The sequence below is a fragment of the Caretta caretta genome, chromosome 14, assembly GCF_965140235.1.
Source record: "Caretta caretta isolate rCarCar2 chromosome 14, rCarCar1.hap1, whole genome shotgun sequence".
Classification (NCBI taxonomy): Eukaryota; Metazoa; Chordata; order Testudines; family Cheloniidae; genus Caretta; species Caretta caretta.
In genome coordinates, this window is record NC_134219.1 from 33,606,480 (window position 1) to 33,634,066 (window position 27,587).

A 27,587-nucleotide genomic window follows, 5' to 3' on the forward strand; every position below is an offset into this window, starting at 1 on the left:
CACTGAGAAGGACAACACTGAGTGCTGAGATTTTCACTAGGACTTTTCAACTTAATTTTAATGGGGGATGATTGCTGAAAACATCCAGACAGCCTGAGGTTTTCAAAGCTAAGTTATCTCAGAGTCTCTGCACATTTTTGCGAAAGGCACATTTACTGACTGCTTTCCTCAAAGCTTCCTTGACCTCTCTGTTTCTCAGGCTGTAGATGAGGGGGTTTACCAGGGGAGTCAGGACTGTGTAGCAAAGAGAGACCACTTTGTTTAGGTCTCTCAGTGTATCACGTTTCGGTAGCATGTAGACAATCATTATGGTTCCATAGAAAATTGTCACCACAATGAGGTGAGAGGAGCACGTGGAAAAGGCCTTTTGCCTCCCGGTGGTGGAAGGGATTCTCAGGATTGTGGCGATGATGCACATGTAGGATGTCAGGGTTAGTAGGAATGGAGGCAGGGTGAATACACAGGCTAGTATGAAATCCGCCAATATGACCTGGTGGGTGTCACTGCAGGAGAGCTCTATCAGTGGGAGGGGATCACAATACAAATGGTCAATTTCATTTGGGCCACAGAATATTAACTGTGATAGGAATAAGACCAAGATGGTAATAGCCCAAAGACCATTTAACCAGGAGCCAGCAGCCAACTGGAAGGAAAACCTTGTATTCATAAGAGTTGAATAGTGGAGGGGTTTACATATCGCTAAATACCGATCATAAGACATCGCTGCTAGGAGATAGCATTCTGTACCTGCCAGAGACCCAAAGAAATACAGTTGTGTGATGCAGCCACTGACTGAGATGGTTTTGTCCCCAGTCAGGAGACTGGCCAGCATCCGGGGCAGGATGGCTGAGGTGTAGCAGGTCTCTACACAGGACAAATTCCCCAGGAAGAAGTACATGGGGCTGGGAAGATGCTGGTCAGCCACAATGAGCACCACAATGAGGATGTTCCCAACCATGGTTGCCATGTATATCACAAGGAACATCAGGAAGAGAAGAATTTGCAGGTTAGGGTGATCCCCGAATCCCAGGAGGAAGAATTCAGTGATGGCTGTTTGGTTTCTGCAGTCTGCCATTGGTTGAGTCTAGGAACAATAAATCTGTGCGACTGAATTGGAAGGACACAGAGTTAAAAGTTAATCAAATCTCGTGAATTAATTCCATAAATATTCAGAAACTCCCCTTCCTCTCCTGGTTACAGGCTGAAATTTTAAGGCTAAGTTTAGATTTCAGAGCAAAGTGCTAGGAAACTGAGTCCAAGAACAGAAGATTGCTCTGATGGGGAAGAGGGTGTTCGACATGGATATCAGTGATTACTATAAAAGCCCATTTATCTGGTAGCCACATACTGATATGACAGATCAGATCATTTCTCTGTCTATCATATCCTATCTAGTGACATACCAGAGCTTAACAATGATGCTTAAATGCTGTATTTCACTCCTGGCAATGGCCAGAATCATGCCATGTCTTAGGAGTCAAAATCAAACATCAACTAAAATCTTGGACTGAGATTTTTCAATGTGGTCTAGAGTTCTTAGGCACCGTCCTGCTGTTAGATTTCTTTCCATGAATTCTAACACTATATCCTGGTATATTCAGCATTTCAGTGCCCTGTAGGAGAAGGAATAATTTGCACCCCCTCACAAGAGATCAGTTCATGCCATAAATTATGAAGTGGAGTAAATTCTCCCTTTTAGTGCCTGTGGTGGCGATGGGAACGTGGTGAGGGACGGGCAGTGCCTTTTCTGTTTCTCAACAGTAGCTATGTAGCAGTCATAAAATACAGCTCTTTGGAGGGTGGATCTTAGGAAGGTGCAAAACCAGGCTGATGTGCAACCCTAACTGGGGAATGACCCTCCCCACTCCATAATGAGTGTGGGATGATAATACAGGAAAGGCACTGAGTGAAAAAAAAATGCTTTCCCTAAACTCAGAGTCTAGAAACAATCTGGCATGTGTGATCCGGGTTAGTAAGACTCTATCACCACTCGCCACCCATTGAAAAGTCATGGAATACCGGAGACATTCCAGAAGACAGGAAAAGGGCAAATATAGTACCCATCTATGAAAAAGGAAATAAGGACAACCCAGGGAATTACAGACCAGTCAGCTTAACTTCTGTACCCGGAAAGGTACTGGAGCAAATAATTAAGCAATCAGTTTGCAAACACCTAGAAGATTATGAGGTGATAAGTAACAGTTAGCATGGATTTGTCAAGAACAAAGTGTGTCAGACCAAACTGATAGCTTTCTTTGACAGGGTAACAAGCCTGGTGGATGGCGGGAAGCGGTAGATGTGGTATATCTTGACTTTAGTAAGGCTTTTGATACTGTCTCTCATGACCTTCTCATAAACAAAGTAGGGAAATACAACCTAGATGGAGCTACTCTAAGGTGGGTGCATAACTGGTTGGAAAACCATTCCCAGAGAGTAGTTATCAGTGGTTCACAGTCATGCTGGAAGGGCATAATGAGTGGGGTCCCACGGGGCTGGGTTTTGGGTTGGGTTCTGTTCAATATCTTCATCAACGATTTAGATAATGGCATAGAGAGTACACTTATAAAGTTTGTGGACAATACCAAGCTGGGAGGGGTTGTGAGTGTTTTGGAGGATAGGATTAAAATTCAAAATGATCTGGACAAACTGGAGAAATGGTCTGAAGTAAATAGGATGAAATTCAATAAGGACAAATGCAACGTACTCCACTTAGGAAGGAACAATCAGTTGCACACATACCAAAAGGGAAATGACTGCAGAAGGAAGAAGTACTGTGGAAAGGGATCTGGGGGTCATTGTGGATCACAAGCTAAATATGAGTCAACAGTGTAACACTGTTGCAAAAAAATCAAATATAATTCTGGGATGTATTAGCAGGTGTGTTGTAGGCAAGACATGAGAAGTAATTCTTCCACTCCTGGGCACCACATTTCAGGAAAGATGTGGACAAATTGGAGAAAGTCCAGAGAAGAGTAACAAATACGATTAAAGGTCAAAACCTGGGTTTGACCCACATCCCAATCCTGACTCTGTCTTTGGCTCTGATCCTCGGCTTAACTCTGACTCTGATTTTTGCTTGACCCTCAGCTTGACCCTGACACTGGCTCTGACTCCTGGCTTCAGTTCTGGGATCCCAAGCTCCTGCCACTAGTCCTGCCTACCTTTGCCAAGGATTCTGGAAGTTTTCCTGGACCACCTCTCACACTTGTACAAGGCCAGCCCTGGGGGACATGGAGGCAGTGGGTCACCCCCTACCCAGCACGTTCCAAGGGGCACTAAACACGCCTGAACAGGTTGACAGCCCTCGGGGAGAACTTCCCATGGTACGAACACAAATGGGCAACTTTGACCAACACTCCGTGAAGTAGTTGGGTTACATTCTGTCTCCGAGAGCCTCAAAATGGACCCCAGGAAGGTGAACGCTGTTCGGACCTGGGCGGCACCCCTGGAACATCAATGCAGTGCTTCCTTGGGTTTGCTAATTTTTATAGGCACTTCATGCCTGGGTTTTCAGACCAGATAGCCCCATTGACAGTGCTCCTCTGCAAACACGCCTCTTTCACCTACTCTCCGGAGGCTCAACAGGTGTTCGACCAGCTCAAGATGGCCTTCAGCAGTGCTCCAGTCTTGATCCATCCTGACCCAATGCAGGCCTTTGTCAGTGAGACTGATGCATCTAATGTTGCAATTGGGACCATACTTCCCCAAGAATCAGGCCCCCAACAGCACCTGTTCCCTTGTGCTTATTATTCTCGGAAACTCACACCCAGCAGAACAAAATTATGAGATTTTAGATACGGAGCTTCTAGCAATCAAAGCCACCTTCGGGGAATGGCACCACCACCTTGAAGGTGCCCAACACCCAATACAGTATACACAGATCCTAAAATCTTGGACTATCTCCGTAGGGCAAAGGCGCTGAACCAAAGACAGCTTCAGTGGGCCCTGTTGTTCACACACTTTTATTTTACCATCACCTATCACCAGAACAAGGCAGCCAATGCCCTGTCCTGAAAAGGGGAAGACCTCCCTGACCATACCCAGCTGGTGTGCATCCTCAAGCCCTATATTTTCCTGGATGCTCTATTCCCCAAGACCACTTCCTCCTTTAGTTAGTAAGAAGGCGCCCCTCAGCACCTTCAGACACCCTATCTAGACTCTAGGTGGTTATTACTGTGGATTTGATAGTCAAGCTTCCCTTATCTGCCAAGCATACCATCATCCTCCTAGAAGAGCCTGTCTGGGCAGCACCCCTAGAAGAGATGATGTAAGGCCTAGTGGGTCTATAGGACTACCAGGCAACAAACATCCCCACATTGCTACCTGTAATTTGATTATTCCTTGCAACACACAATCTGCAGTGGTTTAACACCGGGGAAGTTCCGCCTCATGTGATCTGACTGACAGTGGTCTTAGCTATCCCTGATTGGCTCCTTGACCCTATATAAAGTGATGGGGTGTAAAAGGAAGTGTCCAGGCTCTGGTTGAAGAAAGGCTGTTTCAGTGGTGACTGTGGGGTGCTGGCTCGGTGGCTGGCTGGGCAGAGTGAGATGGATGAGAGAAATGAAACTGAAACCAGGCTAGACCATGAGTACAGGGAACTCATTGATGAAGACTGGATGCCAGCAAGGAAAAAGAAAAGGGGAGATTCTCTGCACCCAGAAGAAGGACCAGCAAATAGGAGGGCAGGAAAGGGAAATGGGGGGAAATTACCTAACAGTAAAATCCGTAGATAAGGATATAAAGATAGGGCATATCAACCCCCTGAGAATGGCAGAGGGGATCAAAAAAGTGCTGGAGACAGAGCAAGAGCTAAGATGGTACCTGCTGGAGACTCATTAGTGGAATGTAAAAACAAAGACCAAGTAGGGACACTCCTTAAGACAAAGGTGCTAGGTAAAATAAAAATAAGTAGTCAGCTACCCAAATTCCTCACAGAAACAAGATGGGTAGTATCTGGGTGCCAAATGAAATTTCAGGAAAGAAAGCAAGGAATAGGTGGAGATAAGGTGATAAGTGCTAAGAGGCTAATTAGCAGAAGAGGCAGTGATAGCAAGTGCTTGACAGCTGTGCTGGTCACATTTTAAGGGAGGGATGTGACCAGATACCCTAAAGTTACTCTGATATTCTGGACTATCAAAGTCCTATAGTCCTCTTTCTGTGAAATGCTACAGCGGCCAGAGATTTGGTCATGTTGCAAATAATTCCAATGGGAAAATACAGTGCCGTAAGTGTGGAAGTGACCATTCATAGGATGACTGTGTGGAAGGGACAGAACAAAAATGTTGCAACTGTGGAGGAAAACACAGCTCAGAATATGTAAGCTGTACTGAGGGGAGCAAGCTAGAGAACTACAAAAACCCCAAGTTGCTAATAACATGTCCTGTGCAGAAGCTGTTAGGAGATACCTAAAAGAGAACCTGATGTGAGGAAAGGCAATAGCCCTCAACAAGTTAATGGGAGGGAATGAGTAACGTTGGGATGAAAAGAGATTCATTGCAGTAATGGTTGATGTAATCAATTGTAGTTCTCAAACAGGAAAGAAAACAGAAAATGAGAATTATAATTAAAGCTGAAGGCTAGCAACCTGTCAGTGGAACAACTTCATACTTTCCTAAGTTAAACTACTGTGGACAGTTAGAAGCAGGGGTTACTATTTTCAGCTTGAATGCCCACAGCTTAATAGCACATGGGCAGGAATTAAAGACCAATATTTTTTATATGAAAACAAAGCTTGATCTAATATGCATACAAGACTTGGCTAATAGAAAAATGAGACTATAAAATCCCAGGATATGTTCTATGTGGACATGATAGAGAAATGGAAAAGGTGGGGACGCATACCCTTTCACTAAGGAGAACCTGAAGTACCTTGAAGTAGAGATAAGAAAGCTAAATATCAAGGATAATGCTATTGAGATACCAATACAAAACAATTCTGCATCTCTAAGACTTTATCATGTTTATTACCCATGCAGGAAACTAGAGGCTATGGACCTGAAAGAATTGATTGCAAGTGTCACATGTCCACTCATTGTCTGTGATGATCTGAATAGTCACAACCGATTGCGGGGAAGTAAGAAAAACATGGAAAATGTTCAGAGCAAATCTTTGAAGAGAATAATTTAGCAATAAGTGATGGAGCGCCTACCAGGTTCAATACAGCTGAGGGAAGCTTCTCATGTCTGGATCTGGGACCATAGGGAGTGAATGCACCTGTGAAATTGACAGAGGGGTGGGAATGGCTAGTGACCATGTCCTGACATTAATTACATCTCAAGGAAAAGGATATCCCCTCTTGGAATCTTAAAAAAGCAAACTGGAAAAATCTTTGGAAAGAGAAGTGAGCAATATGTGAGTAAGTAATGGATCTGTGAAGATATTGAGGAATTCTGTAGTAATATTAATAAAGGAATCATAAAGACAGCCAGCCTAGCTATTCCTAGGATGCCAACACTGCCTGAAGATAGGGGAAGTGTACCATGGTGGAACAGGGAATATGAAATGGTAATTAGGGAAAGGAATAAGGCATATAAGACAGCAAAAAATCCTTAAATAATGGACTTAATGAAATATTAAAAAGTAAGGTAGTTTCACAAAGGGCTATAAAAAGGGCAAAAAGAGAGAGCTGGACACCATAACGTGGGGAAGTAAGTAAAAATACCAATACAGCAAAGATTATATATAAACAAACTAGGGAAATGAATGGAATAAAGAGTAAGAGTCACGTAACACCAAGTCTTCCAGTTGCGGGGCATGGAGTAATAAGCTCTAAGAAAAGAAAAACAGAAACTTTGGCCACCATGTTTCAAAAAGTCAGTAATGATGAATATCAGAGGATACAAATTAGGGAGAAGAAAAGAACATTAAGGATAATTATGAGATGAAGAGGTGGGATGGGAGAAGGATGTGGATATTTTAAAAGTAAACTTTAGTGTGGCTTAGGTAAAACCATGGAAAGTATAGTAAGGGAGAGAACAGTAGCACACCTAGAAAGAAGAAGGTTTATAGATAAAACACAAAGTGGGCTCCAGTAAGGTGGGAGTGTGATTGACCACGTTGTCAGGATAGAGACAGAAGCACAGAAAAGCATGAGAATCATGGAATTAATTATATTAATATTCCTGGACATAGAAAAAGCCTACGATGTGTTCTGGAGAGAGGAACTACTTCATAAAGTGGCCTAAATGGGTAACATAGGAATAATGTACAGATGGATAAGGAACTTCTTAGGCAAAAGAACTGTACAAGTCCAACTGGAGAAAGCTTTCCTTAACGTATAGTAAATTGCAAGTGAAACTCCACAGAGCAGTGTAGTTACGCCAGCCCTCTTTAACATCATGATAAATGATCGCCCTGAAGAGATGAGGATAGGAATAGGGATCATGTTTGCTGACTGTGCCATATGGATCAAAAGCAAAAACCTTGAAAGTGCCACCAAAAGAATGATGATGCACTTAAGAGAAGTGCAGAATGGGGAAGAGGTGGGGCTTCAAATTTTCATAGACAAAACTAAGGAAATGATCCTCACAAAAAGCCAAAAAGATGTAAAGTTATAGCTATATGACCAATAGATAAATGTACTGACATTACAAATTCTTCGGTGTGATATTTGATAACAAGCTCACTTGGAGGGACCATACTGAAAATATTAGATAAGTGCAAAAGTCAAATACCTTTGGAACATCCTGGGGAGTGGATATGAAAATGGTGGCAATGCTATACAGAGCACTAATTAGACCAGTTATTGAGTATGGATGCCCGGCCTTTGGGTCAGCAATGAATACAAATCTGAACTAGATTATATCCACACACATGCACTGCATATCAGGTGGGGACTTCATTACTGTATCTCTGTACTACAGATATATGCATTTCCATCAGCTGCTTCTAACTCTTAGAACGAAGCTCCCGGACTCAACCTTTTTGGGTCAAAGTACGAGATAATAGTGAAGATAGCACTAAGCTAACTGGTTCGGACAAAAAGTCAACATTCCCCATGTAAATAAGGTACAGAAGTGGATAGCTGATCTTCATGAAAAGAAGGGATTGAAAGAGACCAAAATGTATAGCTATGGGAAAATAGTCTATCATTAGAAAATCACCCCCGGTTGGGAAAGACGTGGAATTATATAATGAAATCAATAAAAGAATGATAGACAAGATGTCACAATTATATTGATTTTCTATAAGTGGGGACACTATTGACAAATACATACAGAGGGTTCCAAAGAGGAAGAACAGAGTGGGAACAGCTTCCTGTGTGCCCTCACTCGGACTCAAGAAAGCTGTATGGCTAACTTTGTATCCGTCTTTATGGCTGAGATACACAGGGATTATGCTAGCACTAAATCGTGCTTTTAGATGTGTAGCCAGCTGCTGTGGCCATCCTGTCTGACTCCTTATCAGGGCTGCAGCAGTCAACTCACAGTGGTGAGTCTGACAGCAGAAATGATTCTCTTAATGATATTTTACTGCTAACAGCCAGACTGGTGGTACTGGATATAACCAATGTAATCACATGGATCCTGGTGCAGACAGGGATAGCAGGCAACAAATTGGCTGGCAAAAAGTGTTATTAATCACAAACAAGTTGACCTCGGGATCCCCTTAAGCAAACTGGAATTTAAACACCTAATCAAAAGTGAGCTAAGGAAGGAATGGCAAGAACTGTAGGCAAATGAAATGAAGGGGAAAAAAATTCCTGATTCTGCCTCCGGCTCTGACCCTCAGCTTGACTCTCGACCCTAATACTGACTCTGACCCCTGGCTTCAGTTCCGGGATCTCCAGCTCCTACCACTTGTCCTACCTACCTTTGCCCAGCATCCTGACACAGACTATGTACTGTAAAAATGAATACAGACACTTCCCACATTCTTCACAGAAAGTGAATCTTAAATTGCTCATGCTTAATTACTCAAGCACTTTAATATCCCGGTTTGGAAGGTGGTATATAAATGCAAAGCAGCAGCAGTTTGGAATTGGGTGCTCACCTCTATTCATAGGACAGCTCACACTGGAGTCGATGAACTCATTTCTCAGGGTTTGAGACCAGGTGGGTGAGGTAATACCTTTTATTGGACCAACTTCTGCTGGCGAGAGACATGTTTTCAACACACAGAGCTCTTCAGGGTTTGGCAGACAGGACTCCGGTTCCACTGAGGTTCTTGTCTTTCATCATTCTGCGGAAATGGGACTTTCTCAGTAAAGAGACCTGCAGTTATCTGAAGGGATGAGCTGGTGCCTGTGATCTACCTTTGGAAAATGGGCTTCCCCTTCGATTTAATAAGTGTAAATGCTCTCTCATATTTGTATTCTTTCTTCATGCTTTTCAATTACAGTCCCACTTCAACCTTTCTCCCACTTGGTTCATTCTGTGTCTCCAGAGCGTTGTAGCCAACAATGCCCACTGTGAGTTGCAATTATACAAGTCCCATTCTACATCACGTTTTAGTCTAATGATCCTTTGTGGAAAATATTTTAGATCATGGACAAACACCAGCTTACATTTTTGGGAGATGCCTGTCCAAGGTGATGGCCAGTTATCATGTACTTGCACTGCCGCGAATTAGTATTCAAGAGATGCTGCCATCTAATGGGCATTTTTGAAAATAGTGGCCCATGTCTCACTCTTACAACATGCTGCCACCTAGCAGCCATTTTACAGTATAACTTTCCCATTATTGTATTGGCTACTGAACTCTATTGGTCACTAGTCAGTATTTCTGTTGCCCCCCACCCCCGCCCCATTTCCTCTACTCTGCTGCCATCTAGTGTCGATTTCCCAGCATGACAGCCTGTTGCTCTTCTCTCCTATGGTGGATTCTTCTCGCTATAGCTGCCTCTTTCCCATTCTTAAAAAGAAAAGGAGGCCTTGTGGCACCTTAGAGACTAACAAATTTATTAGAGCATAAGCTTTCGTGAGCTACAGCTCACTTCATCGGATGCATACAGTGGAAAATATAGTGGGGAGATTTTATATACAAAGAGAACATGAAACAATTTGTTAGTCTCTAAGGTACCACAAGTACTCCTTTTCTTCTTACCATACAGACTGTAACAAGAGTGATCAGGTAAGGTGAGCTATTACCAGCAGGAGAGCCGGGGCAGGGGGGGGGAACCTATTGTAGTGATAATCAAGGTGCGCCATTTCCAGCACTTTACAAGAACAGTAGGAGGGGAAATAAACATGGGGAAATAGTTATACTTTGTGTAATGACACATCCACTCTGTCAAGGTTCCTCCCCCACTCTGAACTCTAGGGTACAGATTTGGGGACCTGCATGAAAAAAACCCCCTAAGCTTATCTTTACCAGCTTAGGTCAAAAACTCCCCAAGGTACAAAATATTACACCCGTTATCCTTGGAATGGCCGCTACCACCACCAAACAATTACTGGTTACTGGGGAAGAGCTGTTTGGACGCGTCTGTCCCCCCAAAATACTTCCCAAAACCTTGCACCCCACTTCCTGGACAAGGTTTGGTAAAAAGCCTCACCAATTTGCCTAGGTGACTACAGACCCAGACCCTTGGATCTTAAGAACAATGAACAATCCTCCCAACACTTGCACCCCCCCTTTCCTGGGAAATGTTGGATAAAAAGCCTCACCAATTTGCATAGGTGACCACAGACCCAAACCCTTGGATCTGAGAACAATGAAAAAGCATTCAGTGTTTTACAAGAAGACTTTTAATAAAAATAGCAGTAAATAGAAATAAAGAAATCCCCCCTGTAAAATCAGGATGGTAGATATCTTACAGGGTAATTAGATTCAAAAACATAGAGAACCCCTCTAGGCAAAACCTTAAGTTACAAAAAAGATACACAGACAGAAATAGTTATTCTATTCAGCACAATTCTTTTCTCAGCCATTTAAAGAAATCATAATCTAACACATACCTAGCTAGATTACTTACTAAAAGTTCTAAGACTCCATTCCTGTTCTGTCTCTGGCAAGAGCAGCACACAGACAGACCCAGACCCTTTGTTTCTCTCCCTCTTCCCAGCTTTTGAAAGTATCTTGTCTCCTCATTGGTCATTTTGGTCAGGTGCCAGCGAGGTTACCTTTAGCTTCTTAACCCTTTACAGGTGAGAGGAGCTTTCCCCTGGCCAGGAGGGATTTCAAAGGGGTTTACCCTTCCCTGTATATTTATGACACACTCCCAGTCTTTATTCAAGCCTAAGTTAATTGTATCCAGTTTGCAAATGAATTCCAATTCAGCAGTCTCTCGTTGGAGTCTGTTTTTGAAGTTTTTTTGTTGAAGAATTGCCACTTTTAGGTCTGTAATTGAGTGACCAGGGAGATTGAAGTGTTCTCCAACTGGTTTTTAAGTGTTATAATTCTTGATGTCTGATTTGTGTCCATTTATTCTTTTACATAGAGACTGTCCAGTTTGGCCAATGTACATGGCAGAGGGGCATTGCTGGCACATGATGGCATATATCACATTGGTAGATATGCAGGTGAACGAGCCTCTGATAGTGTGGCTGATGTGATTAGGCCCTATGATGGTGTCCCCTGAATAGATATGTGGACACAGTTGGCAACGGGCTTTGTTGCAAGGATAGGTTCCTGGGTTAGTGTTTTTGTTGTGTGGGGTGTGGTTGCTGGTGAGTATTTGCTTCAGGTTGGGGGGCTGTGTGTACGCAAGGACTGGCCTGTCTCCCAAGATCTGTGACAGTGATGGGTCGTCCTTCAGGATAGGTTGTAGATCCTTGATGATGCGTTGGAGAGGTTTTAGTTGGGTGCTGAAGGTGATGGCTAGTGGCCTTCTGTTATTTTCTTTGTTGGGCCTGTCCTGTAGTAGGTAACTTCTGGGTACTCTTCTGGCTCGGTCAATCTGTTTCTTCACTTCAGCAGGTGGATATTGTAGTTGTAAGAATGCTCGAATCTTGTAGGTGTTTGTCTCTGTCTGAGGGGTTGGAGCAAATGCGGTTGTATCGTAGAGCTTGGCTGTAGACAGTGGATTGTGTGGTGTGGTCTGGGTGAAAGCTGGAGGCATGTAGGTAAGCATAGTGGTCAGTAGGTTTCCCGTATAGGGTGGTGTTTATGTGGCCATTGCTTATTAGCACCATAGTGTCCAGGAAGTGGATCTCTTGTGTGGACTGGTCCAGGCTGAGGTTGATGGTGGGGTTGAAATCATGGTGGAATTCCTCAAGGGCTTCTTTTCCATGGGTCCAGATGATGAAGATGTCATCAATGTAGCACAAGTAGAGGAGGGGCGTTAGGGGACGAGAGCTGAGGAAGCTTTGTTCTAAGTCAGCCATGAAAATGTTGGCATACTGTGGGGCCATGCGGGTACCCGTAGCAGTGATGCTGTTGTGAAGGTATACGTTGTCCCCAAACACTCCCTCCTCAGGGCCTATGCTACCAGCACTCCCAGCTATCTTTGAGACACCACTGACTTCCTGAGGAAACTACAATCCATCGGTGATCTTCCTGAAAACACCATCCTGGCCACTATGGATGTAGAAGCCCTCTACACCAACATTCCACACAAAGATGGACTACAAGTCGTCAGGAACAGTATCCCTGATAATGTCACGGCAAACCTGGTGGCTGAACTTTGTGACTTTGTCCTCACTCATAACTACTTCACATGCCTGTTGCCAACTGTGTCCACATATCTATTCAGGAGACACCATCATAGGGCCTAATCACATCAGCCACACTATCAGTGGCTCGTTCACCTGCATATATACCAGTGTGATATATGCCATCATGTGCCAGCAATGCCTCTCTGCCATGTAGCATGGTTTAGTAGGGGTTTCCTATCCATCCAGTGCCTTTCAGTTGATGTGAGTTCTGTTTCCAATGGAAATGCATAGATTGAAGCTACCATGACAGATTCCCAGTGGCTCTCAAGGCTGAGATTCTCAGAGACGTTTAAGGTAGATAGGCGTCCATCTCCCATTTAAAAGAGATTTGGGTGACTAGCTCCGTCAGGTCCCTTGGGAAATCCTTTCTGCAGAGTCGGAGCCCTACAATTCTCACTGGTGCCCAGCTCCCCGGCCTCTGGCCAAGCCCTGACGTGCTCCCAGTGACTGAGCCAGCACTGCCGTGTTTGGCATCACAGGAGTTCTGCCCGTTGGTAGGTGGTCGCCGCTTCCTCTCCCCATAAGTTGCCTCACCCCCTGAGGAAAGGGCCCTGTGTGGAGCAGAGCTGCCTGGGGTACCTGGGGCTGACTAGACACTGTGCCCTCAGAACTAGCCCTGTTGGTCATTGGGCTTGTTGCAGTTAGTTTTGGGGACGCTCATTGTAACAGGTCCCCTCCCTTTGAACTGCTCTGTGCAGCTGGTGGAAGCAGAGTAGCTGGTGCCCTGCAGGGCCATGAGCAGAGTCCCTCGTCAGTGACCGTTTGACAGACCCAAACCCCGGTATGGCCTCCATTCTACGGGTGCCCTGGCAAACCCCCAGCTGGGCCTGGACAGTCCCAGTGGACCTGACGTGTGAGTCTACCTCTTTGTTTACCCAACCTCCCTGCCTCCAAGGGCCCGGTGAGCCTGGAGCTGTCGATTTCCCGGAGCTGGTCACAGCCGGGTGTAGCCCAGATAAGAGCTATAACGCTGTTCCTGGTGAAGTGTCCAGAGGTCACTGCTGGGGCCTGGTTGTTTGCCTCCGGCCTCTGTGAGTTCAGTGAAGATGGTTGGTTTGCAGAGGGTTATGACGGTAATATGCACAATTTCAGGGGTGGCAGATTTCCCAGCCTTACATTCCCATCTCTGCTGCACAAGGAGTTACTACTTTTATTGTCGAAACATTTATTTTGATCACGAATGGCTTTTTTAAATATCTAAACAATGGGTTACAATTCTGTCTCCATTCTGCCTAGTGCCCATAACTCCATGATGGGAACATGGTTATGGCCACCTCCCTCCCTGGTCCTTCCACTGAGATGGACAACACTGAGTGCTGAGATTTTCACTAGGACTTTTCAACTTAATTTTAATGGGGGATGATTGCTGAAATCACCCAGACAGCCTGAGGTTTTCAAAGCTAAGTTATTATCTCAGAGTCTCTGCACGTTTTTGCAAAAGCCACATTTACTGAATGCTTTCCTCAAAGCTTTCTTGACCTCTCTGTTTCTCAGGCTGTAGACAAGGGGGTTTACCAGTGGAGTCAGGACCATGTAGCAAAGAGAGACCACTTTGTTTAGGTCTCTCAGTGTATCATGTTTCGGTAGCATGTAGACAATCATTATGGTTCCATAGAAAATTGTCACCACAATGAGGTGAGAGGAGCACGTGGAAAAGGCCTTTTGCCTACTGGTGGTGGAAGGGATTCTGGATGCTGGCAATGATACACACGTAGGATGTCAGGGTTAGTAGGAATGGAGGCAGGGTGAATACACAGGATACTAACCAGTGTGTGTCACTGCAGGAGAGCTCTATAGGTGGGATGACATCACAATAGAAATGGTCAATGTCATTCGGGCCATAGAATGTTAACAGTGATAGGAATAAAACAAAGATAATACTAGCCAAACAAGCTTTAACCAGGACCCAGCAGCCAACTGGAGGAAAAACCCGGTATTCATAACAGTTGAATAGTGCAGGGGTTTACATATCGCTAAATACCAATCATAAGACATCGCTGCTAGGAGACAGCATTCTGTAGCTGCCAGAGAACCAAAGAAATACAGTTGTGTGATGCAGCCACTGACTGAGATGGTTCTGTCCCCAGTCAGGAGACTGGCTAGCATCCAGGGCAGGATGGTTGTGGTGTAGCAGATCTCCAGGCAGGACAAATTCCCCAGGAAGAAGTACATGGGAGTGTGAAGGTGCTGATCAGCCACAACGAGCACCACAATGAGGGTGTTCCCAACCATGGTTGCCGTGTAGATCACTAGGAACATTAGGAAGAGAAGAATTTGCAGGTCAGGGAGATCCCCGAATCCCAGGAGGAAGAATTCAGTGATGGCTGTTTGGTTTCTGCAGTCTGCCATTGGTTGTGTCTAGGAACAATAAATCTGTGCGACTGAATTGGAAGGACACAGAGTTAAAAGTTAATCAAATCTCATGAATTAATTCCATAAATATTCAGAAACTTCCCTTCCTCTCCTGGTTACAGGCTGAAATTTTAAGGCTAAATTTAGATTTCAGAGCAAAGTGCCAGGAAACTGAGTCTGAGGACACAACATTGCTCTGATGGGCAAGAGGGTGTTTGACACGGATACCAGTGACTATTATAACAGCCCATTTGTCTCGTAGCCACATACTGATATGACAGATCAGATCATTTCTCTGTCTATCTGACATACCAGAGCTTAACAATGATGCTTAAATGCTGTATTTCATTTCTGGCAATGGCCAGAATCATGCCATGTCTTAGGAGTCAAAATCAAACATCAACTAAAATCTTGGACTGAGGTTTTTCAATGTGGTCTAGAGTTCTTAGGCACCGTCCTGTGTTAGATTTCTTTCCATGAATTCTAACACTATATCCTGGTATATTCAGCATTTCAGTGCCCTGTAGGAGAAGGAATAATTTTCACCCCCTCACAAGAGATCAGTTCATGCCATAAATTATGAAGTGGAGTAAATTCTCCCTTTTAGTGCCTGTGGTGGCGATGGGAACGTGGTGAGGGACGGGCAGTGCCTTTTCTGTTTCCCAACAGTAGCTATGTAGCAGTCATAAAATACAGCTCTTTGGAGGGTGGATCTTAGGAAGGGGTAAAACCAGGCTGATGTGCAACCCTAAGTGGGGAGTGACCCTCCCCACTCCATAATGAGTGTGGGATGATAATACAGGAACAGGAAAGGCCCTGGGGTGGGGCGGGGGAGGGGGGAAAAGATGCTGTCCCTAAACTCAGAGTCTAGAAACAATCTGGCATGTGTGATCTGGGTTAGTAAGACTCTATCACCACTTGCCACCCATTGGGGCACACACTGAGCCAGATCCTCAGCTGGTGTAAATCCAGGTAGCTCCATTTCTGTCATTGGGACAGTTCCCCAACTGAGGACCTGTCACAAGACATGAATCTCATGCTCCATCTCTGTGAAAAGGTGCTATGAACACTGACTGGCGCTGCAGTGGGAAGGAGAGGCTAAAACTCTTAATATTCACCTGAGGAAGAGCTCTGTGTAGCTCAAAAGCTTCTCTCGTTCACCAACAGGAGTTGGTCCAATAAAAGATATTACCTCACCCACCTTGTCCCTCTAATATTCACAAAGCACATTCATGCCCCTGTGTCAAGGTTCCTTCCCCACTCTGAATTCTAGGGTACAGATGTGGGGACCTGCATGATAAACCACCTAAGCTTATTTTTACCAGCCTAGGTTAAAACTTTCCCAAGGTACAAGCTGTTTTACCTTTTGCCCTTGGACTTTATTGCTGCCACCACCAAGCGTCTAATAAATATATAACAGGGAAAGAGCCTGCTTGGAAACGTCTTTTCCCCCAAAAAATCCTCCCAAACCCTACACCACCTTTCCTGGGGAAGCCTTGATAAAAATCCTCACCAATTTGGATAGGTGAACACAGACCCAAACCCTTGGATCTTAAGAACAATGAAAAACCAATCAGGTTCTTAAAAGAAGAATTTTAATGGAAGAAAAAGTAAAAATCACCTCTGTAAAATCAGGATGGTAAATACCTTACAGGGTAATCAGATTCAAAACAGAGAATCCCTCTTGGAAAAGCACAAAAACAGGAATATTGATTGACTGGGGATTGGTCCTGCTTTGAGCAGGGGGTTGGACTAGATGACCTCCTGAGGTCCTTTGCAACACTGATATTCTATGATTCTATGAATATACATTCCATTCAGCACAGCTTATTTTATCAGCCATTTAAACAAACAGAATCTAACGCATATCTAGCTAGATTACTTACTAAGTTCTAAGACTCCATTCCTTTTCTGTTCCGGGCAAAAACATCACACAGATGGAGAGAACCTTTGTTTCTCCCCCGCTCCAGCTTTGAAAGTATCTTGTCTCCTCATTGGTCATTTTGGTCAGGTGCCAGCGAGGTTATCCTAGCTTCTTAACCCTTTACAGGTGAAAGGGTTTTTCCTCTGGCCAGGAGGGATTTTAAAGGTGTTTACCCTTCCCTTATGACATGCCCCCCAAATCACAGATAGGGTGAAACGCTGGCTGTGATTTCTTCCTGGAGCTCTAAGAGAAAACAGAGTTAATAAGACACATGCACCTCTAAATGTACTCCCAAGTACAAAAAGACTAACAATATTTTCCACATCTCAAGGACGATTTTAACCAGTTGATTCTGGGAAACTTTCACGGGAGAGTGCATCAGCCACCTTGTTAGAAGCTCCTGAGATGTGTTGGATGTCGAAATCAAAATCTTGGAGAGCTAAAGTCCGCCGAATATGTTTTTGTTATTTCCCGTGGCGGTATGAAGCCACTGTAGCGCAGCATGGTCGGTTTGCAGGTGGAAACGCCATCCCCAAACATATGGGAGTAGCTTTTCCAGAGTGTAGACAATGGCGTAACATACTTTTTCACTGACTGACCAGTTGCTTTCCCTCTCAGACAGCTTCTTGCTGAGAAACACTACAGAGTGGAATTCTTGATCCGGTCCTTCCTGCATTAAAACTGCTCCCACACCACGCTAGGACGCATCTGTGGTTACTAGGAATGGTTTGTCAAAGTCTGGGGCCCTTAGTACAGGGTCAGACATGAGTGTCGCTTTAAGCTGGTTAAAGGCCTTCTGACACTCTTTGGTCCACTGAACGGCATTTGGCTGTTCCTTTTTGGTTAGGCCTGTCAGTGGGGCGGCGATTTGGCTGTATTGCGGTACAAATCGCCTGTAATATCTGGCCAAACCTAAGAAGGATTGGACCTGTTTCTTTGACTTTGGGACAGGCCATTTTTGGATAGCATCCACTTTGGCCTGTAGGGGGTTGATAGTTCCTTGACCCACCTGGTGTCCAAGGTGAGTCACTCTGTTTAGGCCTATTTGACACTTCTTAGCCTTAACAGTTAGTCCTGCCTCCCTTATGCGCTCAAAGACTTTTTGTAGATGTTCCAGGTGTTCTGTCTACGAATCCAAAAATATGGCCACATCATCAAGGTAGGCAATTGCATAGTCTCCTAATCCCGCTAGGAGACCATCTACAAGTCTTTGGAAGGTGGTGGGTGCATTTCGCAGCCCGAAAGGGAGTACATTAAATTCATACAGCCCGAGATGTGTGGTGAAGGCTGACCTTTCCTTGGCAGATTCATCTGGCGGTACCTGCTAGTACCCCTTGCTTAAGTCATGGTAGAGATGAACTGGGCCCGTCCCAGTTTCTCTAATAGTTCATCTGTCCGTGGCATTGGATAGTTGTCTGGGCGAGTTACAGCATTTAGCTTATGGTAGTCCATGCAAAACAGTATCTCCCCATCTGGTTTGGGAACTAGAACCACTGGAGATGCCCAGGCACTGCCAGAGGGGCGGATTACACCCATCTGTAACATATCCTGGATCTCCCGTTCTATAGCAGTTTTAGCTTGAGGAGACACCCGGTTCACCTAATTGGGTGAACATTACCTGTGTCAATGGAGTGGTATGCCCGTTCAGTCAGTCCTGGGGTGGCTGAGAACGTTGGCGCGTAGCTAGTGCACAGCTCCTGGATCTGCTGTCACTGCATACGCCCAAGGGTCATGGAGAGGTTCACCTCTTCCACACCACCAGCACTTTTCCCTTCGTATTAGACACCTTCAGGCCACTCAGCGTCATCTCCTCCCTGGGCTGTAAACTGACAAACCTTTAATTCTCTGGAATAAAAGGGCTTTAGAGACTTAATATGGTACACCTTAGGCTTTCGTTTGGAGGTGGGGAATGCCAAGAGATAATTAACAGCTCCCAGGCGCTCCTGGACTGTGAATGGCCCTTCCCACGATGCTTCCCTTTTATGGGCCTGGAGCGCCTTTAAGACCATGACCTGGTCCCCTACTTTGAAGGAACGCTGTCTGGCATGTTTATCATACCAGGCTTTTTGCTTTTTTTGAGCATCCTGTAAGTTTTCTTTAGCAAGGGCTAAAGAGGTTCGGAGGGTGTTTTGTAGGTTGGTTACAAAGTCCAGAATTTTAGTTCCTGGAGAAGGTGTAAATCCCTCCCATTGCTGCTTCACCAACTGCAATGGCCCCTTAACCTCACGGCCATATACAAGTTCAAACGGGGAAAACCCTAAACTGGGGTGTGGTACAGCTCTGTAGTCAAAGAGCAACTGCTGCAACACTAGGTCCCAATCATTGGAGTGCTCATTTACGAATTTACGTATCATGGCCCCCAAAGTTCCATTAAACTTCTCGACCATGCCATTTGTTTGATGGTGGTAAGGAGTGGCAACCAAGTGATTTACCCCATGAGCTTCCCAAAGGTTTTTCATAGTTCCTGTCAGGAAATTAGTCCCTGCATCTGTGAGGATGTCGGAGGGCCAACCTACCCTGGCAAAAATGTCTGCTAGTGCCTGGCACACACTTTTAGCCCTGGTGTTGCTTAGAGCTACTGCTTCCAGCCATCGGGTGGCAAAATCCATGAAAGTCAGTATGTACTGCTTTCCTCTGGGTGTCTTTTTCGGAAAAGGACCCAGAATATCCACAGCTACTCGCTGAAATGGAACTTCAATGATGGGGAGTGGCTGGAGCGGGGCTTTGACCTGGTCTTGGGGTTTTCCCAGTCTTTGGCACACCTCACAAGACTGGACATAGGTAGAAACATCCTTGCCCATTCCCTCCCAGTGGCATGACCCCCCCAAACGGTCTTTGGTCCTGTTCACCCCAGCATGGCCACTCGGGTGATCATGGGCTAAGCTCAAGAGCTTGGCCCGGTATTTAGTTGGAACTACCAACTGTCTCTGAGGATGCCAGTCTTCCTGGTGTCCCCCAGAAAGAGTTTCCTTGTATAAAAGTCCTCCTTCTACAACAAACCTGGATCGATTAGAAGAGCTGAGAGGCGGTGGGTTGCTCCGTGCCGCTGTCCAAGCTCTCTGGAGGCTTTCATCTGCTTCCTGTTCGATCTGGAACTGTTCCCTTGATGCTGGAGACATCAGGTCCTCATTGGATTGTGGACCTAGGCTTGGTCCCTCTGGAAGCGATATAGGGGATGGAGCTGTTTCTGTTGACTGTGAACCACTCTCCGCTGGTGCACTATGTTGGGCTTCCCATCTCTGGCTGAGCCTCTTGTGTAGGGTTATCGGCTGCTGCCAGTTCAGGTTCGGTGGGGCCCTCTGGTGTTGAGGTTGCAAGTACTGGATTCAGTGCTGACACTGGGTCTGGTGTTGGTTATTCGGCTGGTTCCGGTTCAGGGACTGGTTCCATCTGGATCTCTGGGACTGGATCCACTACTGCTGTTGCAGACATTGGCCTGGGGTCCAGGTCCATCACCTCTGACCGGGTCCTGATTGAAGTTTCCGGAACAGAGCTAGGCCTCACAGCTTGTTTAGCCTGGCTGCGGGTGACCGTTCCCACCCTCTTGGCCTGCTTCACATGATTGGCCAAGTCTTCCCCCAACAGCATGGGGATGGGATAATCATCATAGACTGCAAAAGTCCACGTTCCTGACCAGCCCTTGTACTGGACAGGCAACTTGGCTGTAGGCAAATTGAAAGAGTTGGACTTGAAGGGTTGAATCGTCACTTGGATCTCTGGGTTGATTAAATTGGGGTCCACTAAGGAAGCATGGATAGCTGACACTTGTGCTCCGGTGTCCCTCCACGCGGTGACCTTCTTCCCACCCACACTCACAGTTTCCCTCCGTTCCAAGGGTATCTGGGAGGTATCTGGGCCTGCGGACCTCTGGTGTGATTCCGGTGCAATGAACTGTAATCTGTTGGGGTTCTTGGGGCAGTTGGCCTTTACATGCCCCAGCTTGTTACATTTAAAACATTGTCCAGCTGACGGGTCACTGGGGTGAGGTGGGTTGCTGGAGAATGGGGTGGTGGGACGATAAGGGGTCTGGAGGGTTCTTTGGGAGGTAGGTGGGGCCTTGGGCGGCCCCCGGTAATAGGGTGTGGTCTGGGGTTGTCCCTTCTGGTCTCCGCTCCAACTGCGATCAGTTTTCTTCTTCTCTGCCACCTCCACCCATCTGGCTCCAATCTCTCCTGCCTCAATTACAGTTTTGGGCTTCCCATCTAGGATGTATCTTTCTATTTCCTCAGGAACACCCTCTAAGAAATGTTCCATTTGCATTAGGAAGGGCAAATTTACTGGAGATTCAACACCTGCTCCTGATATCCAGGCATCCCAATGTTTCACAATGTGGTAGGCATGTCGGGTAAATGACACGTCTGGTTTCCATCTTAGGGCTCTGAACCTCCAACGAGACAGCTCGGGTGTTATCCCCATTCTGACTCTCGCCTTGGATTTAAACAATTCATACTTCTTCATGTGTTCTTAGGCATTTCAGCTGCCACCTCAGCTAAGGGTCCACTGAGCTGCGGCCTCAGCTCTACCATGTATTGGTCAGGAGAGATGTTGTACACAAGGCAGGCCTTTTCGAAGTTTTCTAGAAAGGCCTCAGTATCATCGCCTGCCTTGTAGGTGGGGAACTTTCTGGGATGGGAAGTGGTACTTGGAGAAGGATTGCTAGGGTTTGTTGGGATATTCTGCTGAGCCTTTATCTTCTCTATCTCCTCCACATACTTCCTCTCTTTTTCCTTCTCCTCCAGTTCTTTGTCCCTTGCTTCCATAGCTCTCCTGTGAGCAGCCGCTTGGTGTTGTTCTGCCTCTTTCGCTGCCTCTCTCGCTGCCTCCCTTTCTTGTTCCTTCTCCTCCTTCTTCAGCCGCATGAGTTCTATCTGTCTTTCATGTTCCCTTTGTCTTTCCTCAGCCTGAAATCTGGCTAATTCCAGCTTTTGTCGAGCCATGGATTTTGTCATTCTAACCTCTCTGTTTTTAACTAACTTTACACCCGAGGTTTAGAAATAAACAAACAAAACTTGGCTGTACAATTTTGCTGTGCTGGAATAGAATACCTATTCTCTGATAGTGATTGTTAGCCTACAGAAAAAGACAATTCCCTTGTCTCTGCTCTGGGCCCAATTCAAAGCAAAAAACCTCCAACTACTTGGAAATCTGCTTACCAGCAGCCCAAAGGAAAAAAAAAAATCCTTTTTAAACTTGTGCTCCTTGTAAAAAATCAAAATCCTAAAAAAAACAACCCTGCCACTTTTGTCTCCAGGCAAATGGGTAGAATACCCCCCCCCCCCATTTACTTAAAAAAACTCTGGGTTGGAAGACTGTGAATTTCCCTGCAGGAGTTAAGTACCCTGCCTCCAGGCAAAGAAAACCTGCAATTCACAAAGATAATCCCCTTTTGTCTCTGCTTGGCCACAAAGCAGAGAAAAAACAAGCTGTTTTCAGTTTCAGCTGCTTTCTGGACTTCCTTTCCAAAGGAAAAAAAAAAATCCTTTTTAAAATTTGTATTTCTAGTTCAAAACGTCTCAACTGGATCTCAAAATGATTTCAGGTTAATCCCACCACTATGCCACCATGTCAAGGTTCCTCCCCCACTCTGAACTCTAGGGTACAGATGTGGGGACCTGCATGAAAAACCTCCTAAGCTTATCTTTACCAGTTTAGGTCAAAACTTCCCCAAGGTACAAAATATTCCACCCTTTGTCCTTGGATTGGCCGCTACCACCACCAAACAAATACTGGTTACTGGGGAAGAGCTGTTTGGAAACGTCTTTCCCCCCAAATACTTCCCAAAACCTTGCACCCCACTTCCTGGACAAGGTTTGGTAAAAAGCCTCACCAATTTGCCTAGGTGACTACAGACCCAGACCCTTGGATCTTAAGAACAATGAACAATCCTCCCAACACTTGCACCCCCCCCTTTCCTGGGAAATGTTGGATAAAAAGCCTCACCAATTTGCATAGGTGACCACAGACCCAAACCCTTGGATCTGAGAACAATGAAAAAACATTCAGTTTTCTTACAAGACGACTTTTAATAAAAATAGAAATAAATAGAAATAAAGAAATTCCCCCCTGTAAAATCAGGATAGTAGATACCTTACAGGGTAATTAGATTCAAAACACAGAGAACCCCTCTAGGCAAAACCTTAAGTTACAAAAAAGATACACAGACAGAAATAGTTATTCTATTCAGCACAGTTCTTTTCTCAGCCATTTAAAGAAATCATAATCTAACACATACCTAGCTAGATTACTTACTAAAAGTTCTAAGACTCCATTCCTGGTCTATCCCCGGCAGAAAACCAGCATATAGACAGACACACAGACCCTTTGTTTCTCTCCCTCCTCCCAGCTTTTGAAAGTATCTTGTCTCCTCATTGGTCATTTTGGTCAGGTGCCAGCGAGGTTACCTTTAGCTTCTTAACCCTTTACAGGTGAGAGGAGCTTTCCCTTGGCCAGGAGGGATTTCAAAGGGGTTTACCCTTCCCTTTATATTTATGACAGCCATCATATCAGATTGATTGATTGATTGATTTGATTTGGCTTATAAAAAATATGAGGACTTTCTCAGTAATGGTATCCCACATTTGGACAAACTTTGTCATGAGAAGAGATATGAGATGATGTGAATCAAACTATGTGTGTCTTTGCAACAAAGCCCGATGCCAACTCTGTCCACATATATATTCAAGTGACACCATCATAGGACCTAATCCCATTAGCCATGTCATCAGGGGCTCGTTCACCTGCACATCTACCAATGTGATATATGCCATCATGTGCCACCAATGCCCCTCTGCCACGTACAATGGCCAAACCGGACAGTCTCTACGCAAAAGAATAAATGGACACAAATCTGACATCAGGAATCATAACATTCAGAAACCAGTAGGAGAACGCTTCAACCTCTGTGGCCACTCAGTAAAAGATCTAAGGGTGGCAATTTTGCAACAGAAAAGCTTCAAAAACAGACTCCAAGGAGAGACTGTTGAGCTTGAATTAATATGCAAACTAGATACCATTAACTTAGGTTTGAATAGAGACTGGGAGTGGCTGGGTCATTACACATATTGAATCTATTTCCCCATGTTAAGTAGCCTCACACCTTCTTGTCAACTGTCTAAATGGGCCATACTTGATGATCACAACAAAAGTTTTTTTCTCCTGCTGGTAATAGCTCATCTTAACTAATTAGCCTCTCCCAGTTTGTATGGTAACTTCCAACTAATCTCTCTCTCTCTCTCTCTCTATATATATATCTTACCATATGTTCCATTCTATGCATCCGATGAAGTGAGCTGTAGCTCATGAAAGCTTAAGCTCTAATAAATTGGTTAGTCTCTAAGGTGCCGCAAGTCCTCCTGTTCTTTTTGCGGATACAGACTAACAGGGCTGCTACTCTGAAACCTGTTAATAATGGGAAAGTTATACTGTAAAATGGCCACTAGGTGGCAGCATGTTGTAAGAGTGAGATATGGGCTGCTATTTTCAAAAATGCCCATTAGATGGCAGCATCTCTTGAATACTAATTCAGGGCGGTGCAAGTTCATGATAACTGGCCATCACCTTGGACAGGCATCTCCCAAAAATGAAAGCTGGTGTTTGTCCATGATCTAAAATATTTTCCACAAAGGATGTTTTAGACTAAAACGTGATGTAGAATGGGACTTGTATAATTGCAACTCACAGTGGGCATTGTTAGCTGCAACGCTCTGGAGACACAGAATGAACCAAGTGGGAAAAAGGTCGAAGTGGGACCATTTTGAAAAGCACGAAGAGAGAATACAACTATGAGAGAGCATTTACACTTATTAAATCGAAGGGGAAGCCCATTTTCCGTCCCTTCAGGTAACTGCAGGTCTCTTTACTGAGAAAGTCCCATTTCTGCAGAATGATGAAAGACAAGAACCTCAGTGGAACCTGAGCTCTGTGTGTCGAAAACATGTCTCTCGCCAGCAGAAGTTGGTCCAATAAAAGGTATTACCTCACCCACCTGGTCTCAAACCCTGAGAAATGAGTTCATCGACTCCAGTGTGAGCTGTCCTACGAATAGAGGTGAGCACCCAATTCCAAACTGCTGCTGCTTTGCATTTATATACCACCTTCCAAACCGGGATATTAAAGTGCTTGAGTAATTAAGCATGAGCAATTTAAGATTCACTTTCTATGAAGAATGTGGGAAGTGTCTGTATTCATTTTTACAGTACATCGTCTGTGTCAGGATGCTGGGTAAAGATAGGTAGGACAAGTGGTAGGAGCTGGAGATCCCGGAACTGAAGCCAGGGGTCAGAGTCAGTATCAGGGTGAAGAGTTAAGCCGAGGGTCAGAGCCGGAGGCAGAATCAGGAATTTTTTTCCCCTTCATTTAATTTGCCTACAGTTCTTGCCATTCCTTCCTTAGCTCACTTTTGATTAGGTGTTTAAATGCCAGTTTGCTTAAGGGGATCCCGAGGTCAACTTGTTTGTGATTAATAACACTTTTTGCCAGCCAATTCGTTGCCTGCTATCCCTGTCTGCACCAGAATCCATGAGATTACATTGGTTATATCCAGTTCCACCAGTCTGGCTGTTAGCAGTAATATATCATTAAGAAAATCATTTCTGCTGTCAGACTCACCACTGTGAGTTGCCTGCTGCAGCCCTGATAAGGAGTCAGACAGGATGGCCACAGCAGCTGGCCACACATCTAAAGCACGATTTAGTGCTAGCATAATCCCTTTTTACCTTACTGGAGCCCACTTTGTGTTTTATCTATAAACCTTCTTCTTTCTAGGTGTGCTACTGTTCTCTCCCTTACTATGCTTTCCATGGTTTTACCTAAGCCACACTAAAGTTTACATTTAAAATATCCACATTCTTCTCCCATCCCACCTCTTCATCTCATAATTATCCTTAATGTTCTTTTCTTCTCCCTGATTTGTAACCGCTGATATTTATCATTACTGACTTTTTGAAGCATGGTGGTTTTTGCTTTTCTTTTGTTAGAGCTTATTACTCCATGCCCCGCAACTGGAAGACTTGGTGTTACGTGACTCTTACTCTTTATTCCATTCATTTCCCTAGTTTGTTTATATATAATCTTTGCTGTATTGGTATTTTTACTTACTTCCCCATGTTATGGTGTCCAGCTCTCTCTTTTTGCCCTTTTTATAGCCCTTTGTGAAACTACCTTACTTTTTTATATTTCATTAAGTCCATTAGTTAAGGATTTTTTGCTGTCTTATATGCCTTATTCCTTTCCCTAATTACCGTTTCATATTCCCTGTTCCACCATGGTACACTTCCCCTATCTTCAGGCAGTGTTGGCATCCTAGGAATAGCTAGGCTGGCTGTCTTTATGATTCCTTTATTAATATTACTACAGAATTCCTCAATATCTTCACAGATACATTACTTACTCACATATTGCTCACTTCTCTTTCCAAAGATTTTTCCAGTTTGCTTTTTTAAGATTCCAAGTGGGGATATCCTTTTCCTTGAGATGTAATTAATGTCAAGACGTGGTCACTAGCCATTCCCACCCCTCTGTCAATTTCACAGCTGCATTCACTCCCTATGGTCCCAGATCCAGACATGAGAAGCTTCCATCAGCTGTATGGAACCTGGTAGGCGCTCCATCATTGATTGCTAAATTATTCTCTTCAAAGATTTGCTCTGAACATTTTCCATGTTTTTCTTACTTCCCCGCAATCGGTTGTGACAATTCAGATCACCACAGACAATGAGTGGGCAAGTGACACTTGCAGTGAATTCTTTCAGGTCCATAGCCTCTAGTTTCCTGCATGGGTTATAAACATGATAAAGTCTTAGAGATGCAGAATTGTTTTGTATTGGTATCTCAATAGCATTATCCTTGATATTTAGCTTTCTAATCTCTACTTCAAGGTACTTCAGGTTCTCATTAGTGAAAGGGTATGCGTCCCCACCTTTTCCATTTCTTTATCATGTCCATATAGACCATATCCTGGGATTTTATAGTCTCATTTTTCTATTAGCCAAGTCTTGTATGCATATTAGATCAGGCTTTGTTTTCATATCAAAAATATTGGTCTTTAATTCCTGCCTATGTGCTATTAAGCTGTGGGCATTCAAGCTGAAAATAGTAACCCCTGTTTCTAACTGTCCATAGTAGTTTCACTTAGGAAAGTATGAAGTTGTTCCACTGACAACTGACAACTGACAACACTGAAGTTGCTAGCCTGCAGCTTTAATTATAATTCTCATTTTCTGTTTTCTTTCCTGTTTGAGAACTACAATTGATTACATCAACCATTACTGCAATGAATCTCTTTTCATCCCAACTTTTGGAGTAACAGCCGTGTTAGTCTGTATTCGCAAAAAGAAAAGGAGTACTTGTGGCACCTTAGAGACTAACCAATTTATTTGAGCATGAGCTTTCGTGAGCTACAGCTCACTTCATCGGATGCATACCGTGGAAACTGCAGCAGACATTATATACACAACGTTACTCATTCCCTTCCATTAACTTGTTGAGGGCTATTGCCTTTCCTCACATCAGGTTCTCTTTTAGGTATCTCCTAACAGCTTCTGCACAGGACATGTTATTAGCAACTTGGGGTTTTTGTAGTTCTCTAGCTTGCTCCCCTCAGTACAACTTGTATATTCTGAGCTGTGTTTTCCTCCACATTTGCAACATTTTTGTTCTGTCCCTTCCTCACAGTCATCCTATGAATGGTCACCTCCACACTTACTGCACTGTAT

The 27,587-nt window shown here is 44.5% G+C and overlaps 1 protein-coding gene and 1 pseudogene across 1 annotated transcript; both read right to left on the bottom strand.

Annotated features, from left to right (window-relative positions):
- Positions 1-118: 118 nt before the first annotated feature.
- On the bottom strand, positions 119-1,075 carry LOC142069078 (olfactory receptor 6N1-like). The gene has a single exon (XM_075119428.1). The coding sequence runs from the start codon at positions 1,073-1,075 to the stop codon at positions 119-121; it is 957 nt and encodes a 318-aa protein (XP_074975529.1).
- A 12,937-nt stretch (positions 1,076-14,012) lies between these two features.
- LOC125628932 (olfactory receptor 10A7-like) lies at positions 14,013-14,948 on the bottom strand (annotated as a pseudogene).
- Positions 14,949-27,587: the final 12,639 nt, after the last annotated feature.

Excerpts from the sequence above, each read along its gene's own strand:
- LOC142069078 (XM_075119428.1), bottom strand. The coding sequence starts at position 1,075 with ATGGCAGACTGCAGAAACCAAACAGCCATCACTGAATTCTTCCTCCTG.